Below are 20,269 nucleotides of genomic sequence, written 5' to 3'. Positions count from 1 at the left end.
CAAAGAAAAAGGCTTCTTTCTGACTCACTTATAAAACACAGATTGGTTATTAGGAACTGTAAGAATACACACATAATAAACATATATAGACATGAAATTCCCAATCAAACGTTTTTTTTGTAGTCTTTTATTAATATATCCCATAAAACATGTAAAACATATATATATTCCTTTGTTTACAAAAAAGTGAGGTATTTAACGCCAAGAAGTCCAAAGACATTTCCCACACGATGATAAAAATAGCTATTCTTAAGTAAAAGGATTATTTTTGTACATTAAAAAGGATTCCCGCTGATCAGTACCAAAGGAATTCGCTATAAATATAATCTATATTTAGTAACATGCACTGTTGTTTTGATTAATATAGCTTAATCAATGATTATTTCCTTATATCGTTACTATAAAATAACAAGACATTCTGATAAACAAAAGTTGCGTGTATAAATAAGCTATAAATAAATTTTATTGATATACACAAGTTTACAGTGTGTTGGAATCATTAGTTTAAGTGCTCTCTTGGGTAATGAATATTTTTTCATTTGTATGTCATGGAAATTGAACAGTCTAACACGTTTTTTGATTCAGCCTAGATTCCCTAATGATAAAGGGTTTTGGTGGCAGGCTCTGTATTTTTATTCAATTATAAATCTTCAAAGATAACTGTTTTAATGGATCTTGGTGACAAAATAAGTATATTTTAAAAACTCAAATATCCATTCATACCCGTAGCCAGGGGGAGTTCTGTTCGAATTGTGAATGTTAAAGTTGAGTTTTTGAGGCAAAATAATCCCCCTTTGGAAATTCCTAGCTACGGGCCTGCCATTAAAAATAATTCATAGGGGTCTCCATGACATTAAAAGGTGTAGTTGCAATTTTTACTGAGTTTTCCTACAGAAATTCTATTGGTTTTGGGTTGGAGAGAATATCCAGAAGTGACAGAAAGGTTTGTCCTAATTATTTGTTTATGAAAAATTCTTTGTCTTATATAGTAAATAACCCATTCATATTTTGTTTTAACAAAAGTGTTTATGAACTGATATATTTACACAATTGACATTTTTGACTTGTTACACAATTGATTTTAATCAGCATGTTGTTTGTTTTTTGCAGTGGAGTCCACTTCAGCTCCCCACAAGTACAACCTACTATAGAACAGATAGACCAGTCCTTTGGAGCAACTCACCCAGGAGGTATGATGTTAATCATGGCATGTTTGGTTAGGCAGAATAAAATTCAGAATGGAAATGGGGATTACTGTCAACCAACTTATTTTCGCGACTTTCGCGAGTAGAAAAATAATGTGAATATAAATATTTACGAATATATAAAACTTGTAGCTTTCAATATTAAGCTAAGGCATTTAAATGAAAAAAATCGCGAAATTAAATAGCCTAGTTGACTTGTAAGGGTAAAACGCGAAATAAAGTATCCGCGAAAATAAGTTGGTTTGCAGTATGTCAAAGAGAAAACAACCTAACTAAAGAGCAGAAAACAGCTGAATGCTACCAATGGGTCTTCAACACAGCGAGAAAATCTTCAATCCGGAGGTGTCCTTCAGCTGGCTCCTAAACAAAATATGTACAAGTTCAATGAAAATTGAAATTGCACTAAACTCTGGAATATATAAATGAAACATACAATACTAACAAAATCCAGACTTGAGGCGCAAAAATGCAGTGGGGTTAAATATGTTTTGTGAGATCTCAACTCTCCCCCTATACCTATAACCAATGTAGATTAAACAAACACCCACCAATATACACAGTAAAACTCAAGTTATGGAAAATTTGTACTGTATTGAAGTTTACCTATACCAATATTATTGAAGACAATAAAAATTGGTATTCCACAAATAATTATAAATACATAGTATATTTAGCAGCAGACATTTATTTTGAGAGCCAATTTTACATTTTAAGAAATTGTACAGTTAATAGCAATATGTGTTTTGTTGATAAACCGTCATTCATCTTTAAGGCATTAGTTTGTTTACTCAAAAGTTTGATTTTATTCATGTAAGATGTTTGATATTTTGGGTAATGAACTTGCCTGGAAGATTCTTACCAAGTTATTGATATGACGGTAACCATTCATTCATATTAAGACGTCAGTTTCCAAAGAAAGAATCATTTGAAAACATAAAAAGAATATTGTTTCTTTATGTAGACAATATTGACGGTTAATTGTATTCATCAAAAGTCATTGATCGAGATTATAAGGCTGGAGGACAGAAGGTTCCGTTCAATAAAATCTTGAATTGTCTTGTGTCTAATGACCTTTAGAATTGCAAAGACCGTTAGCTACCCGTACATTTGTTTATTAAGTATTTACATGGAGAAGGACATGCAAGATTTTTTTATAAATTCTTATGAGCATTAAGTTTTTTTTAATTGCACATGAACAATTGTTTTCGACTCCTATCTTCAGATTGATATGACCCTTTAAGAGTGTCATTATAACCAGATTATTATTTATCAGTTATCATAGTGAAAATGCTCTTTGTTAACTAAATTATGTAAATAATACTGTTTATTTTGCCATTATTGACAAGTATGTAACTAAAAGATGGGGGAATAATTAATTTAGGAATAATATTGGTATCTTGGATAAAGAAAAATATTCTTACTTTTTGTCTCCCCTATGATAAGTGCCTCTGATGATGGTAATACATGGATATTGTTTTTGTTGGATAAAGACAAATTTTTGATAGTCTTTTTTTGTGTTTAAAAAAAAGTGTAATTAGATATTAGAAGATGTGGTATGAGTGCCAATGAGTCAAATCTCCATCTAAGTTACAATTTGTAAAAAAGGTAAACCAACAAAGATCAACACGGTCGTCAACACAGAACACAGCAAGTTATAAAGGGCCTAAAAATGAAAACAATGAAAACAAGGAAACCCATGGTCTAATGTATATAAAAAACAGGAAATGAGAAACACTTATGAACTACATCAACAAAAGACAACCACTGAACAACAGGTTTCTGACTTGGGATTGGTGCAAACAACTGCAAAGGGTTTTAACATTTTAACAAGTACCAACCTTCACCCTAACTTGAAATAATAGTGTAACATCACAACATAAAAGTTATACAGTGCAACCTGCCTAATCTGACACCTGCATGTTCCAACATCCTGCTTAAACAGACACATTTTCATGGTCCCAAAATATGCCTATCCTTGTAGAAAAACCTGAGTATTCCGACACCCTGCTTAATTTGACATTTATTTCTGGTCCCTCAGTGTGTTGGATTAGGCAGGTTGTACTGTACTTGGAATGTAATTTGCCTGACATTACTGACACAAAGAGGATGTTGAACCAGGATTTATTATTTATGTGACCAATTTTATTAATTCCCAATATAACTGAATGAAATTCTTTTAAGGTTTCAAAAAGAAAAATTTGGTGTTAATTTTGATAATTATATTGTACTCCAACACAAAGAGTGGGTGGTTTAATGCATTAACTTTTCTGTGTGTTTCTCAGTTCATCCGTCCATAACTTTCAATTCTTGTTACACATCTTCTGTAATATGTGATATTTGGTCTGGAACTTTATTTTATGAGTTGTACTTTTTCAGCAAGTATTAGATTTCTGTTTGACAAATCACATTTGACATATACTTTGAATTTATATAACATAAAAATAAGGCCATGTGGTGATTTGCCAATGAGACAACTATCCACCAAAGTTCAAATAAAGTAGATGTACTGATAGAATTTTTTGTTGTCACATATATCTCCCCAGCTTCTAAAATGAGGAATCATAAGCTAATTGGTCTGGATCTTTATAATGATTACATGTAGAAGTGAAGTAAGATCTGAAAATCGCTTACACAGTACAACTGTTGTACTGTGTAAGCGATTTTCAGATCTTACTTCCTATTTGACGATACTTTTGATTTTGTTTTTAAACTAACATGGAATTTTTGGCTTATTTCTAAAAATGAGTGGGGATATACTTTGCCTGAAATTGCATGCAATGAGTTTTTCATGACCTCACTCTACACTATCCATTGCTCCAATGAAATTGAATTGAGCTTTGTTTTTAAATGTTTCAAATCAGCTGTTCCCAAAAGAACTATATGTTGAAAGTTTAAAAAAGTTATTGTAAACCTTTTAACTTCTCATTGTAAACTTTTTTTTATTAGACACAAAAAGTGCACTGTACATATTGATACATTAAAATTCTAGCTTATTTTCTATTTCTAATATCGTATCAGTTGCTTATAAATACAAATTAATTATCATGGATAAAGAAAGATAACTCTAATCCAAAATTCATACATTTGGTTTCTTTTACAGTTTACAACTCTGAGAAGCAATTATTTGTGTTGAATTTTAGAGGATTATCGTTTGATTTTCCCATAGAATCAAAGTTTGAGGTAAGTTAGCATTTATGATGTTCTGATGTTTTTTAACAATAATATAGGGAAAAAATGTTATGTTATCACTCTAACGCAAAACTCGACAGAACCATATATTTGTTTATTGATTAACCCTTTCCTCCATTAAAACTTTTTTTTTTGCATACTTGATTTGCATAGGACTTTTCAATGAAATGCTGAAAATATACTTTAAAGTATTAATGCATTACGAAAAACAAATATTTCATCAAATAAATTTAATTCAGATATTCTTATGATATTCCTGTTTATATTGGATACAAATTTCATTAAGTCTACTGCAGACAAAGCGTTTCAACTGAATGTACTACACAGGCGTCAAAAAGCGTCATTATGGAGTAAAGGGGGTGGCGTCAAAAGGCGTCATTATGGAGGAAAGGGTTAAAGAAGATCTGGAATAAGACCTCACAGTGAGACAGAGATTTTGTTTAAAAATTAAAATTTGTGTTATTGTTTATGTCTTCTAAAAAAAGATATTTTAAGTCCTTAAACAAAACAAAATTTCCAACTTGTTTTGGAGAAAACTTATACATTGTCTTTAATACTCTTACCATAGTATAATGCATGTTCCCTTAAAACTCTAGTTAAATTTGTTCGTATCATGATTGTTAGTCATTAGTGTTTGACATTATTTTGTTGACTTTTTGTGTGCATTTATTTCCAGAAATACATCAACATAGATACTTGCATACTGTTTATTTCTACATATTTATTTGCATACATTTACAATCTAAGCAGCGTTTGTCATTGTTCTTTGACACTTTTTTGTTTAAATTGACTCTTTGTGTGTTTTTTTTCCAGAAATGCAGCAACAAAGATACCTACAAACTGTCTATTTATACTGCAATCAGCTATTTTACTATACAGATAAAGCTATACGTATAAACGTTAGCTTTATACGTCAATGACCCCAACTAACCTATAAGCCCCGCCTCCTTATTGTATTTCATCAACAACGCCACGTCACGACCATGACAACGTAAAGTAACAATGGTCAAACTTTTATGAATTTAAACTTTTATGACTTCAAATTGGTTATTTATATACCATGATTATCAAATGTTATTAATTAAGTTCATTTTCCCTTTCTAATTCCTTAATATGTCAATGTCTTATCGCCTGGACTACGCTCAAAGGGAAATACCCCAAAATTGTACCCCAAGAGGGAAATTCCAAACACCTTTTTTAACAATTTTTGTTATTTATTTTTTTCATTTTTCATTTTTTTTTTCAATTTCAGTATAAAGACAATATTCGTATAGTGTCTTGAAATATGAAATTTATTTGTATTCGGCATGAAACGGGAAAATGCTCTGTTCTATGTATTAATTTATTGAATATAATTACAATCTAAGCAGCATTTATCTGTTTTTCAGCCTAAATATGCCCATGGTTTAGGATCATTACAGTTTCCTAATGGTTCCTCCCCAGTTGTATCTAGGATGTGTATATATACAGGAAGTAGTTTAGTTGAGACAAAGTAAGTTAGTTTTCATGATTTATAGAAAAAAAGCCAGTAATTTCTACAGAAGTTATGTCCCTTTGGGATGCAATTTATATGGAACCTATCATTGTTAATAGAAAGATGTGGTATGAGTGCCAATGAGACAACTCTCCATCATAGTCACAATGTGTAAAAAGTAATCCATTACAGACCTTCAACACAGACCCTTGGCTCCCACCAAAGAGTCAGCTATAAAGGGCCCCAAAAAGGACTAGTGTAAAACCATTCAAACGGGAAAACCAATGGTCTTATTTATAGAAAACCCAAAAAAAAAAAATATCAAAGGCCTTTGTTGCTAAATCAAAATTTTACCTTTATTTTTCTTGTCTAGACAAATAAAAATACAGTAAATGTAGTTAGGGATTTCCTGATGTAAGTAAATTATCAGATATTTCTTCATGATTTATGTCCCTTGGAATGATATTTATATTTAACATTGCACTGTAAGCATGCTCAAACCTATATTTCTTGTATGATTTTTATGAAACTTAAATCAAAGGTAAATAACAGCAAGATCTTGGAGCAGTGCGTACCAAATATCTTTACAGGAGTAATGTTCCTTGGAAACTGAAATTTCATGTAAACTGAAAAAAACATAGTTAGCAATCTCAAGATTTTTGTTGTTGTTGAATATTTGTGATAAACTAAAAAAAATGTCCCTTTTCAGAACTTGATAAAACCAATGAGGACATTAGAATGCTGTTCTTTTATTGCTAGTTTCTTTTCTTTTCAGAGCACCTCCACTGCCCATTCTTTGTTTCCATGGGAACTGTTATTTAGATTGTTTAGAAGTATTAAGGGAAAGAAATGTGACTAAAGGATTAAAGTTCTTGCTAGTAACTGAAGGTTTGTATAGTAAATATTTTTTTGGTGTTATTTTATCGTCTATACATTATATAAACAGCATATTTGTTCATCATAAAAAATGAAAACAACTATTTGATAAATTTCATGTTTTTGAAGCGCTTTTCTTGATTAAAAACAGATTATTTGAAATCTAAGTGTGTATAAGAACCAAAATAAATAAAGGGCTATTAAAATATACATCTAAGTTCAATTTTCCTCAGGTAGTTGAATCCTTACTACAAATTTATAAACAGACAATTTTAGAATGGTTTGTTATAAATTGTGTCAGTACAGAATTACTCACTACAGAGTTGATGATTATTTTTGGACTGATAGTGCACCAGAAGACATTTCAGCCCAATTCTGAAAACAAAACTTAATAAAAAAGCTTTTCTGGATATACCTTCACCAGGGGCACTCAAAGTTGAATATTTGAAAGTCATATAAGGAACAAAAGGGAATGCAGCTATACATCAATCAGACAGCAACCTATAAAACACATTTCTCAGAATATAACTGGACAGATTGACTTTAAACTTGGTCAGCGACTCAACAGTAATGAATTGTAATATATGTGCTAAGCATAAAAATGTGTAGATAAGATTGAGTCAATAAAACAATATTTTATTTCAGGAAATGGTCCTGGTAAATTAATAGACCCAAGAAAAAAGATAGTAGAAAGAATAGTACAGTTTGGTGATTCCAGTCAGGTAATAATTTGTTATGTTTATCTAATATTGCTAACCTGAAACCTCTGCATGCAGGATTTTCTGACTGTATTGAAGACCCTTGTGTAGCCTTTGTCTGTTTTCTGCTATTTACTTTCTGAAACTGCTCTTCAAAGAAATAAGATAGAATGGAATACTTGCCAAAAAATAGTTAACATCTTTCTGTTTTTGTAAAACAAAACTGCTAATAAAAAGAGGTAAATGTAGGGATTATAGCATGTTTTTAAAATATTTTCTAGTAAATCAAAACTAAAAAATGAGTTTGTTTCTGGTTAATTACGATTTTTGTCTAGCCTTCGACTTTAGTCGAAAAAGCGAGACTAAGCGATCCTACATTCCGTCGTCGGCGGCGTCAACAAATATTCACTCTGTGGTTAAAGTTTTTGAAATTTTAATAACTTTCCTAAACTATACTGGATTTCTACCAAACTTGGACAGAAGCTTGTTTATGATCATAAGATAGTATCCAGAAGTAAATTTTGTAAAAAAGAAATTCCATTTTTTCCGTATTTTACTTATAAATAGACTTAGTTTTTTCTGCGGGGAAACATAACATTCACTTTGTGGTTAAAGTTTTTAGAATTTTAATAACTTTCTTAAACTACACTGGGTTTGTACCAAACTTGGACAGAAGCTTGTTTATGATCATAAGATAGTATCCAGAAGTAAATTTTGTAAAAATATAAATCCATTTTTTCCGTATTTTACTCTTAAATGGACTTAGTTTTTCTGCGGGGAAACATTACATTCACTCTGTGGTTAAAGTTTTTAAAATTTTAATAACTTTCTTAAACTATCCTGGGTGTGTACCAAACTTGGACAGAAGCTTTTTTATGATCATAAAATAGTATCCAGAAGTAAATTTTGTAAAAAGATAACTCTATTTTTTCTGTATTTTATTTTTAAATGGACTTGGATTTTCTTTAAAGTTAACATTACATACAGTTTGCAGTTAAAGTTTTCAAAACATTCATTAAATTTATTAACTATCCAAGATTTTTACCAAACCTAGACAGAAGCTTCTTACAATCATAAGATGGTATTAAGAGGAAAATTTTATTGATTTTTTTCCTCATTTTTGTTGAGCCCCCAATTTACAGCAAAAGTAGGCGAGACACTGGGTTCCACGGAACCCTTACAAATTTTTTATTACTAGTAAATATTCATATGAGTTAGTGACTTCCTAATACATGTACATTATTTTATTTTAATAAATTCAATACAACTTCATGATTCTTTTTTCTTTATAGGATGTTATTAGTGCCTTAGGTTGTCCTGGAAAGGTGTACTATAAAGCAGAAGATAAAATGAAGATTCATTCCCCTTATGTTCACAAGCGGATACGATCTCAATGTTCCGATTATTTCTTTAATTATTTTACACTTGGTGTTGTAAGTATTGGTATACAGGTTAAACAATTCTGAAAGATTTACAACATGGCACAAAATATTTATTGTATATTAATTGTGATATCACAGTTTATTCCATATTTGTATTATTTTAGTAGGTTTCTCTATATGAATTGGATTTTGAATAAAAAAGCATATTCACCTGAGAAAGTGTTATTCACCTGAGAAAGTGTTATTCACCGCGCTTAACGTCACACGCTTTTACATGAAACGTTATGGTAAAATTTGTCATGTAAAATTTGTTTTGGTATACGTTTGTCATTAAATACATTTTCTTTTCAGCCTCAGTAGATATCAATTTTTCAAAAGTCCATAAAACTGCATATTTACCTCATCAGAAGACAGTAATTGTATATTATTCAATGTAAACTTTGAAGTACATTTACCATATTTATAAAGAATAAAAATCTGATAGTCAATTTCAACCCTGCAGGTTTCTACTTCTTTAATTAAAGGCTAGTTATTGATAATTGAGGTGGAAATGTACTTAGAAACAATGCATAACTTACAAGTGTGCAATATCTGTTGAAATGCTCAGAAGTTGGAATGGTACCATTCATATATTCAGGACTAGACCAGACATCCACTCTCTACATTGCACATATTGTATAAAAAAAACCAACAGAACATTTTTGTTTACCCTTATTTTATAAAAAAAAAAAAAGAAAAAAAAAGAACAAACTTGTATATGTGAATCTTGAATATTTACTCCTGGTAGTTTTATTACAAAAAAAATTAATAGAAATACCATCTTTAAATGTATACAACAAATATGGCGATACACAAAATAATCTAGATACATTTTATTTCAGGACATTTTATTAGATGCAAATACACATCAAGTAAAGAAGTTTATTCTACATACTAATTTCCCGGGTCATTATAATTTTAATATGTAAGTAAAAATTTTATATGATTTTGTAAAATGCAACATTATTTTCCTTTTTATTTTGACAAAATGTATGCAAAGTAAATTATGAATTTGGATGATGAAGATATATTTGGAAAGTTGAGTTGATTTTGATTGTGTCAAGAATTTTGTTGATTGACATTTATCTATATATATGCTTTATTTCCACGTGACAATGTGGGGTCTTTTGGTCAGATGGTCTAAGTAGTACAACTACACTATCACTAGCCAGTCAACAATGGGGATGTGAGTTGGAATCCTGCCTGGGTCAGGTGCATCTAACTCTAATCTTAATTGAATAGGATTGTCAGTTTTCCTATCAAAGGTCATTGGTTCTCTATGTGCATTCCAACTTCCTCCGACAATTAACCCTTTCCTCCATTGATTTTTTTTTTTGCCTACTTGATTCGCATAGGATTTTTTGGATAAAATGCTGAACTTATGATTTGAAGTATTAAAGCATTGTGAAAAACAACTATTTCATTAAATAAATTTAAGTCAGATATTCCTATGATATTCCTTTTCATATTGGATACAAACTTTATTTAGTCAACTGCAGACACTTTGTAGTCGAAGTGTTTCAACTGAGGTAATACACAGGCGTCAAAAGGCGTCATTATGGAGTAAAGGGGGTGGCGTCAAAAGGTGTCATTATGGAGGAAAGGGTTAAACTGACTGCCAACGAAAGTGTTGAAAGCAGTTAAAACACCTATTAATCAATCAATCCATGTGACAATGCTTGCGTTTATGTTTTTTCCCTGACTAGCCAGTAAACATATCTTCTCTGGTTATTTATATTAAAATGAGTACATGTGTAAACACAGTCAATACCTGTTTGTAGGTACTTTAATCTTCTCTGGTTATTTATATTAAAATGAGAACATGTGTAAACACAGTCAATACCTGTTTGTAGGTACTTTAATCTTCTCTGGTTATTTATATTAAAATGAGAACATGTGTAAACACAGTCAATACCTGTTTGTAGGTACTTTAATCTTCTCTGGTTATTTATATTAAAATGAGAACATGTGTAAACACAGTCAATACCTGTTTGTAGGTACTATAGATGTGAGTGTAAGATTCCTGTGATGGTGGAGAACTCTAAACCTAAACTAATACAGACAGGAGAAAATGAAGACGAAGAAGTGAGAGTTATTACAGCTTATTCTAAAGTAAGTCACACATATTGTTACAACCTGTGCGTTGAAATTACTTATAGTAATGTAGCTTTCAAGGTCAATCAAGAACAAATACAGAAAGTTCATGACAGAAAAATTTGCATATTTTCTATAAATTTGTCACATAAACATTCTGAAACCAGGAGCATTAAAATAAAACTTAATGAATCAATTATTTTTAGCCCATCTGGCCCAAAGGGCCAAGTGAGCTTTTCTCATCACTTGGCGTCGTCGTCTTCATGTGTCCGTCGTCGGTAACTTTTACAAAAATCTTCTCCTCTAAAACTACTGGGCCAAATTGAACTAAATTTGGCCACAGTCATCATTGGGGTATCTAGTATCTAGTTCGATGACCAAACAAACCAACCAAGATGGCGGCCATGGCTAAAATTATGTTCGATAAGGTCCTAAAATGGCCCCCCTTTTTAGCGTAAATTTCAAATTTGGATTTATCGACCAATATCATGATAAATTATAGCTAATACATTAACTAGCTAGGATATAAACCATTTTGTTGAAAATTTTACGTTTCTGCGTTTCATTATGACGTCACAAGTTGTACTCATATTGATTTTTCACGAAAAAATCAATGAATATGGGTAAATTTTCATAGATTATTGGACAGGAAACCTAGAGCGCATATGTCGACAACAAAGATAGTTTAAAATAATGTTTGTGAAGACATTTCACATGTCTTATTTGAATCTTAAGCTTGTCGACGCCTGCGCTCTATGTTTCCTGGTTTATTTGGTTGAAATCTATCTGATTTTGTCAAATTTCACCAAAATCCCTTATCTTAACTTTTTTTGGATGTCAAAATCAACGTGTTAGAATTAAACTTTAACAAAAACAGTTCTGTTTACCTTTTCTAACATGTCTTCAAGGCAACCTAAAACGTTTATTGTCTTTAAACTATGAACTTTATAATTGGGGCCAAATATGGCCCTTACCGAACTTAATCCTTTGAGATTATGCAAAAACAGACTTTTCTTTTTTGCTATTTTGCAAAATCTCTCGACACACACTATGAATTCAGAAGCTCTTGCAAGGATTTTATAATTGGCAAAGCCTGAAAGGTTGTGATTTTGTGGAGAAATTTCATTAATTTCTCTGATATACATATAAATTATTTATTTCAGTGGGATTCTGTTCAGAATTACTTAATACGACCAGACCAACAGCCCGTGATATTAAATAGATCAGCCTCTACAAATACAAGTAACCCCTTTGGATCTACATTCTGTTATGGTGTACAGGATCTTATATTTGAGGTAAATAATTGAAATAAGCTGTGATTTTTAACCTGAATCTGGACTGACAGAAATGTTGCATAAAAAAGTGAGTCATATTGATCTAAGGGCAATATAAAACATTTTTATTATAAGAAGGTGGAAGAGCTGGATATTTCGTGTCTGGTATAAATATACCTTATATGATCTTTCTATTTGTCCATTGTAAATTTTCAGTGTTTCAAAAAATCTAATTTTTATATTGTGTTTATTTTTTTTGTCCTGAGGTTTGCAGAATCATTGCAAGGTATCTATCCCCAAGAAAACAAGAAGATTTGGTATCATTGATTATGAGAAGAATCTCCTAAAAGACCAAATAATGTAGAATTTAACAACTATGGCCTTCAACAATGAGCAAAAACCATACTGCAGAATAAGCCATAAAAGGCCTGAAATATGCAAATGTAAAATAATTCTAGTGTGAAAACCAATAGCCTGATGTCTGTACAAAACAAAAAACAAAGACAAATATAATATTGAACAATAAGTGACAACTACTGAATCACAGCCTCCTGACTTGAAACAGGCACATACAGAATATTCATCAGACTGATTTTATTGTCTCGCCTTGACGGAGTCAAAAAGCGAGACATAGGTATGCTGTTTCCGGCGTCGGCGACGGCGTCAACAATGTATTAGTTTGTGATTAGCTCAGTTTTATGGGGAACCACTAGTGGTATGTCAATGATAATTGGTATGCAGATGTATACCATTGCCACATCTCATTGCCATGGAGATTATTTGGCTCCGCTCCCTCAGTCATGGTCTACTGACTTTGAATGGTTTGCTTACTTTACATGTATTAGTTTGTGATTAGCTCAGTTTATGGAGATCCACTTGTGGTACGTCAATGATAATTGGTATGCAGATGTATTACCATTGCCACATCTCATTGCCATGGAGATTTTTTTGCTCTGCCCCCTCAGTCATGGTCTATTGACTTTGAATGGTTTGCTTACTTTACATGTATTACTTTGTGATTAGGTCAGTTTATGGAGATCCATTTGTGGTACATCAATGATAATTGGTATGCAGATGTATTAGCATTGTCACATCTCATTGCCATGGAGATTATTTGGCTCCTCCCCCTCAGTCATGGTCTATTGAGTTTGATTGGTTTGCTTACATTACATGTATTAGTTTGTGATACGGTCAATTTTTGGGGATCCACTTGTGGTAGGTCATTGATATTTGGTTTGCAATTGTATTAGCATTAAATGGCACAATTCATTGCCAAAATTACAAAAAGGCGAGACATATCTCTGTGACAACAGTTTATTAATATAAAAACTTAACATTTTTTATTTATGATTGCAATTGTTTGATATTATATTTCAGGTAATGCAGAACCAACATATAGCATCTGTAACTTTATATAGACCTAAATCTAGTGTATCTTGATCTCACATCTACTTTGATTGGCTTAAACTTTCTCAGTTGATCACACAGATGCAAACTGCAGCAACAACAATAGTGATTGGCTAATGAACTGACCTATCAGAGATATCATTGGAACTAAGTGTAATTACTGGTCCAATTTGAATGAATTAAAGTATTTGAATTAACTAATGTACCAATCATTACTGTTATATATTTGTTGCCATGACTTTAGAAGAGTAGACAGAAATACATCGCTGACTGTAGAATTCCAATTGAAGCTCAAATTATGAAAAAACAGTGGACCAGTTTAAACGGCAGGGATGGCCTAGACATAAAATAAAAACACGAAAAAAAAAGCTCCACATTTCTCATCATTAAATATTTTAAAGCTGATTTAAAATATGATGTGCCTGTGTGTGATTAGTTGGGTCTGAATGTAATTAATTTCATACTATTAAATCAGTGTACCATTGCTATATGTCGCTGTATGAATTTTTTTTTTTTCATATTTAGCCTGACCAACACTATATGTCGCTGTCTGAATGAAAATATTTTCAGACTGATCAGTGTACCATTGCTTTATATTGCTGGCTGAATGAAAATATTTTCATACCAAACAAAATGTACCATTGCTATATGTCATTGTTTGAAAGAAAGTATTTTCATACTAATAAGTGTACCATTGCTAAATGTACCTGCCTACAGAATTAAGTCAAAAGTTAATGATATTCTATTTAGCTAAATTAAACGGTAGCAATATTGTACTTCTGTCCATAACATTCATTATGTATTTGCTGCAATGTTTTCACCATACATAATTGAGGTAGATGATTTTGTCATAAATATTAACATTATTTTGTGTGTAAAACCTCATCTACAAACACAGATAGTCTGGTCTTTATCAGATATTTTTAAGAATAATAACAACTCTTGTTAAAAAATAGCATGTGCTGGCATTAATGCAGGTCAACCATTTTTACTAGTTTAAGCATTATTATTAAATTATATTGTTATTTTAAGATATATATTTTTTTTAAAGTGCTAAAAATTGTATTTTACTTGGACTTAAATTTTTTTTTAACTTTAAGTTACTGATACAAAATGTGTATAATTTTAAGTTTAATTTTATTTTGAATATTGAAATTTATGCTAATTGCAATATTATAAAAAGATACATAAGTTTTCAAAATAAACATCTTCTATCTAGTCATTGTTTTAACCATTATTCATTTGGATAATAGTCGTTAAATCTTTATTTGAAAATAAAACTAGAAAAGGGGACATTTTTGGGCCTTATAAAACCTACTTCATTGCAACCAGAATAAATCATTTTCCCATAATCATCTATTTCAATGATCTCGTTAAAATATTTCTGTGTGAGAAGGTGAATTAAGTGAACAAAATTTATTCATGAGTTTTATATTAAATTATAAAGAGTTTTTCAAAATACGCAATTATTATCAGGTTTATATAAAAATGGGATACAATTACTTTGAAAAGAGAAAATATTTCAACAAAATATGTTTGATGAATAACATACATGATACAAAATTAAAAACAAATTGTGTTTGTGTCTGCATGTACTTTTTGAAAATCCTATGAAAAGGAGATATATGTTTTATTTTCTGCAATTATAAAGAGTAGTACGATAATTAACCTTGTCATTATTCGTCCCATACCAACGAAGTCGATGGGGATTTTAAGAATGTGTTCCAATCTAAATTTTAGCCATAAATTCCTACCACGTTTTTATCATATAATGAAATATAACTTCTACAAAAGTTTTAATTTTGACTATTGTTCCTTTCACACAGAAATTGTGCTCAAAGTTATGTCAGTATTTGTGAGCGACTGTGATTTTAGACAATACATTTCATTTTATCTTGTTAAACTTTAGTTTTAGGTGCTTGTTTATTTTATAACCATTAATTTTACCATTACTGGTACATTGTCAACCATTTATTCTTTAATTTTAATCGAAGACAGTTCTTGCACTGATTCCATTATATCTATATTACTAAGTTACTATTCTGGTGGAAAATGATAGTTCAAAGAAAAATGGCAACCACTATCATTCCTGACATTTGTTTAAATGGCATATTTAAATTTTAAATTTCCCACTTTAATTGAATAGGGAAGATAGAAGTTTTTTTAATGAAATATGGATAAAAATCGAATAAATATCTAGTGTAAACAAAAGAATTGTAACAAACGAAAAATGGAGGAAACATATTTTGAAGGGTAATACTTGGAATAGATTGTATTCCTGAGGTGTCAAACAAAAATTGAGTTGATTGTGATATTGTGCTTATTTGTACATACTGAATATTGTAATATATTTATTCTTTATGTAACATAAACTTTATGAATGTGTATGCGTAATTAACATGAATGAGGTTATTAAATGTATTTATGTATAGATATAAGAGAAAAAGGGAAGAAATGTGTACAAAAAAACTACAAAAGGGAATAAACTAACACAAAAATAAATAATTAACTTAAAATAATGCAATAGTTTATTTCATATATGCAAATATTTCAAACATACATATATATGTATCAAAACGTTCAATATATAGTCACCATTGCTTAAGTCAAATTGAATGTATGCATTTTTTACCCACTGCATTTAAGTATATGTCATTACAAAACATGATTGCTTTGCTCTGAACACTTCATAGTAGTATGCTTTCCTCAAGTGTATGAGTTCTTGGATTAGATCACTTCATAGTAGCATGCTTTCCTCAAGTGTATGAGTTCTTGGGTTAGATCACTTCATAGTAGCATGCTTTCCTCAAGTGTATGAGTTCTTGGGTTATACCAACAGCCGATTCTAACCAAAGAATTGAAAATAAGAATTTGTTGCTTTTCATTTAGGAGTACAATGTACAATCAAACTTTTACCGTTTAGGAGTTAAAAACAAAAATAGGTGGGCTCAAGAGTAAGAAATTTATCTGGGGAATATGACATTCTTCTTGTGGACAGTTACCTTGTGATTTATCAAGATCTAGTTTAGTGTGTTGGTCTAGTACATAGCAGAGTTCATAGTCCTATCACAAGAACACATTTTCTAATGCATCTTGATATGTATGTAATATTTGCCACTGGAAGTGAAGCACCAATAAATTCACCCACCCTTCCATCCATCCATCTGATTATAGGTTGTCTCTTCTCACATCATTCAAGACTTGTTTGAGTAGGGTAGTTCAATTGACAAATACCTCTATATTATCAAATTTATATCTACGATGGATTGTAACTCCTATCAGTTATGTGCCTTAAACATTTTTTATTTTAACATTTTTTAAGAACAACTAATAAAACGCATGCATATTTCATTGCTTATATTTAACTTAATCTGAGTTTTATCTGTTGGGCATTGTGATAAATGATATTGATTGCTTACAGTTCTTGAAATGAGCAAAGATTATATGTTGAACACTTCACGCTGCATGTTTTTATGAACATGATGAATTTTCTCCTTTCCCTGAAAGTAAAGCTATATAAATGATAAGTGGCAACTCATCTCAGACCATTTTCAACTTCTTTATAGATACCTTTTAGAGAATTGTTCTATATGTATTTTGGATTCATGAGTACTTACTTTTGTAGTTACTCTGGTTAAAGAACAATCACAAATTTCATAGTCCATAGATATGAGTGTTGCTATAGACTTATGGGCAGAATTTATAACAATAAGAAAAATATCCATGGCAATAGTATTTCCTCTATCGATGAAAATTTGGTACATTGTACTCAGAAAAATAAATTAAATCCACAGTAGTTTTGACTTCCACACTTTTGACAAATAGTGTTTGTGAATAATGGTAAATACAGAGAAGAGAATTTGTCTGTGAATAAAAATGTAGTGTACAGAATAGTTCCTTGATATTAACACAAATTGGTCTAAAAGGCATTGTTGAAGGGAACTTCCACCCTGAATATATTGTACAGCAATTTTGTGTTCAGAGTTGAAATACTGTGAAAAGAATCAAAGCTTGCCAATGTTGTTATTTTTTGCTGTATATTTCATTTTGCATTTGTGATAACCTACTCAGGGTGCTTCGAACATTTATTTACATTATTTATTGAAAGTTGCTTCACTCCTAAAATTTGACTATTTTATATTTTATCAAAGTGTTTACTAACTTTTCTAAGATTAAATAATTACCATCAGCTTTGCAAAAACTCATTTAAAAATCCTTTTATATGAAAAAAGCATATGAATTTAATGCAAGATGTTTCCAGAGATTTCCCTTCAGTTTTCTATATATATAGTCAAATTAATCACTTACATTGAAATCTCATTACGGAAACTCCACATTTTACAGTAAACAATAAGTATATTTTAATAACAATGTGAAAGATTTTGACATAAAATGAACGCATATTTTTTGTTTGAAATAGCAAATGAATTACAACGACCTACTCATCAGCCTTAATCCATACTTCCCTTGATATTAATCATTCCATAAGTTTTATTGTTTTGGTTTCTATACAGAAGAGTTTAAACATCACTGTATCATAGTCTTAAGATAAAAAAATAAATTATTACAGTGAGTATCTATTGTTAATGTCTTGTTAACCAATCACAAACTGGAGAAGTGTTTCAAATATACCCATAATGCATTAGATCGAGCAACCATGAACCAGCATTGCTGTACTTATTTATTGCTTGACCATTGTTTACATTTGTATGATATGAAGCTTGTGTATAGAAATGTTTGTCATATTAAAGTATGAATGCTCAATTTGTATGTGGTCAACATACTTAAAATGTTGCACAAGTATGTTGTATATGAATCTTTGTGACATATCTATAGCCTTTCTTTGTGTAATCATTCATGCATTGTATGTATTAAGTTTTATACATGTGGAGTGAAAAAGTATGTATTAATTGAGTTCCTTTTTTCTTATCATTTTATGTATCAGCCCCCGGGGTTTATAGATTGGTCTTTCATGTATGAGAAGGAAAATGTTTATGGTCAAGTCAAAGTAACTTACGGTCGTCTGCTGTTCAATTGTTAATTTGACGTCTGCTCTCCATTGTTTAATAGTCCACATTATGTTAAGAAATCCACAAGGTGTATGACCTTACTGAAGTTTATCAATTTAAACATAAAATAAAGATCACTGTTAAAAAGTCAAGCATAGGTGCTCATTAATTTCCAAATTTTCTGAAAGCTTACAAACATGGCCATATGTGAGCATTTTTTTTTTTAAATGCAGGGATATTAAATGAATAATTGGATAAATATTGATATTACATGTTATTCCAGACATTCAATATACATGTACCTTAAAAAGATGAAGTAAATATACAAGATTGGTATACAATAGTGCCAGAAAAGCAACAATTCAAACATTGAGTCAAAGGGTTACATATTTTGGATTATATTTAGATTCATCACAGCAACATGCCAAAAATTATAATTCATAGGGTATTTTTCATTACTTTGACTTGGCCTTATTAAGGAAATACATTTATTTTCTGTGTAAATGAAGTTTTTGAATAATAGATGAATTATAATTGATTGGTATACCTTAAGTTTATCCTTTACAAAGGAACGAATGTTTTAAAATTCACACTGAAAAAAACAATGTTGAAGCATTATGGTACTTTTTTATTTGGAGTGCATTTTTTTGGAGGTTAAAGAGGTTGATTATACCAAAACTGATATTTTATATTATTACTGAATTTATAAGATAATAATAGTTCAAAGATCAAAATGATGATAAAATAAAATTTGAAGAAAATTGTTAAATGCATGTATGAATTTTCATATTAATGTATAGATGATGAACAATCAGAGCAAGGGATAATAACAAAAGTTGTTATATAACTGCTTAAATGTAAACTTTATAGTATGTCTCAACCAACATCCTGAGGGAGACATGGTACATGCACCTTCTCGTGATATTTAAAAGTATGTAAATGGTTTATTGTAAATTCATTATTTTTCTTTAGATACAAATTTCTGTGGATTTCCTGAGTACAGGTGAACAAGGAAATAAGATGTTTAATAAATCAAATTTTTCTATAAGTTTATATGTATACTTTGGTTTAACTAGGAATTCAAATATCCTCAAAAATGTATTTTTTCCTCAATCCATGTAAATTCATATCCACAAAAATAAGTAAGTGGGTGTGAATTTGACTAATTTTTTTCAGTCTAGAAGTTATATAAAAACTTTTGAGATGCTCCCTTACATTCATGATAATCACTCATTTTATGAGATTATACTACATTATGAGGGTATAAAAAATATTGGTTAAACTTTTCATATTAAATGTATTCCAAAATTTTAGTCCGTAATTATTTCTTTGATCTTTACATAAGAATTGTTTTAAAAGGTGAAGTTGATTTTATGATTTGAAATTTTATTGTGTTCACATGTCATTGAAATGAAGTAATTTATTTTTATTAAACTATGCAACTCCATTGTGTGTTTTTTATTTAGTTAATTGACAAGTGTGTATGTGTGCATACATCATGTAAAACAGTATACCTTAGTAAAATGAGTTTGTGTTATATTATGAACTCACATTCATCTGATAACCACTTTACTTCTAAATGTCAAGCTAATTTGTCAGTGCTATTAATATAACCAGAACAC

At 30.3% G+C, this 20,269-nt stretch overlaps 1 protein-coding gene across 1 annotated transcript in view; it reads left to right on the top strand.

Annotated features, from left to right (window-relative positions):
* The window catches only part of LOC134720728 (phagosome assembly factor 1-like), a 38,835-nt gene extending 24,844 nt beyond the window's left edge, over positions 1–13,991 (top strand). The window contains exons 5-14 of the mRNA XM_063583188.1: positions 1,111–1,190; positions 4,306–4,385; positions 5,783–5,886; positions 6,644–6,756; positions 7,390–7,466; positions 8,735–8,875; positions 9,706–9,788; positions 10,861–10,975; positions 12,121–12,252; positions 13,609–13,991. Coding sequence (XP_063439258.1) covers positions 1,111–1,190; positions 4,306–4,385; positions 5,783–5,886; positions 6,644–6,756; positions 7,390–7,466; positions 8,735–8,875; positions 9,706–9,788; positions 10,861–10,975; positions 12,121–12,252; positions 13,609–13,671 — 988 coding nt within the window. The 3' untranslated portion in view covers positions 13,672–13,991. The remainder of the gene's footprint in view (positions 1–1,110; positions 1,191–4,305; positions 4,386–5,782; positions 5,887–6,643; positions 6,757–7,389; positions 7,467–8,734; positions 8,876–9,705; positions 9,789–10,860; positions 10,976–12,120; positions 12,253–13,608) is intronic.
* The last annotated feature ends 6,278 nt before the right edge of the window (positions 13,992–20,269 follow it).

Source organism: Mytilus trossulus, chromosome 6 (genome assembly GCF_036588685.1).
Source record: "Mytilus trossulus isolate FHL-02 chromosome 6, PNRI_Mtr1.1.1.hap1, whole genome shotgun sequence".
NCBI classification, from domain to species: domain Eukaryota; kingdom Metazoa; phylum Mollusca; class Bivalvia; order Mytilida; family Mytilidae; genus Mytilus; species Mytilus trossulus.
Note: the sequence above shows the minus strand (reverse complement) of the source record. Positions and strands in the feature narration are given on the sequence as shown.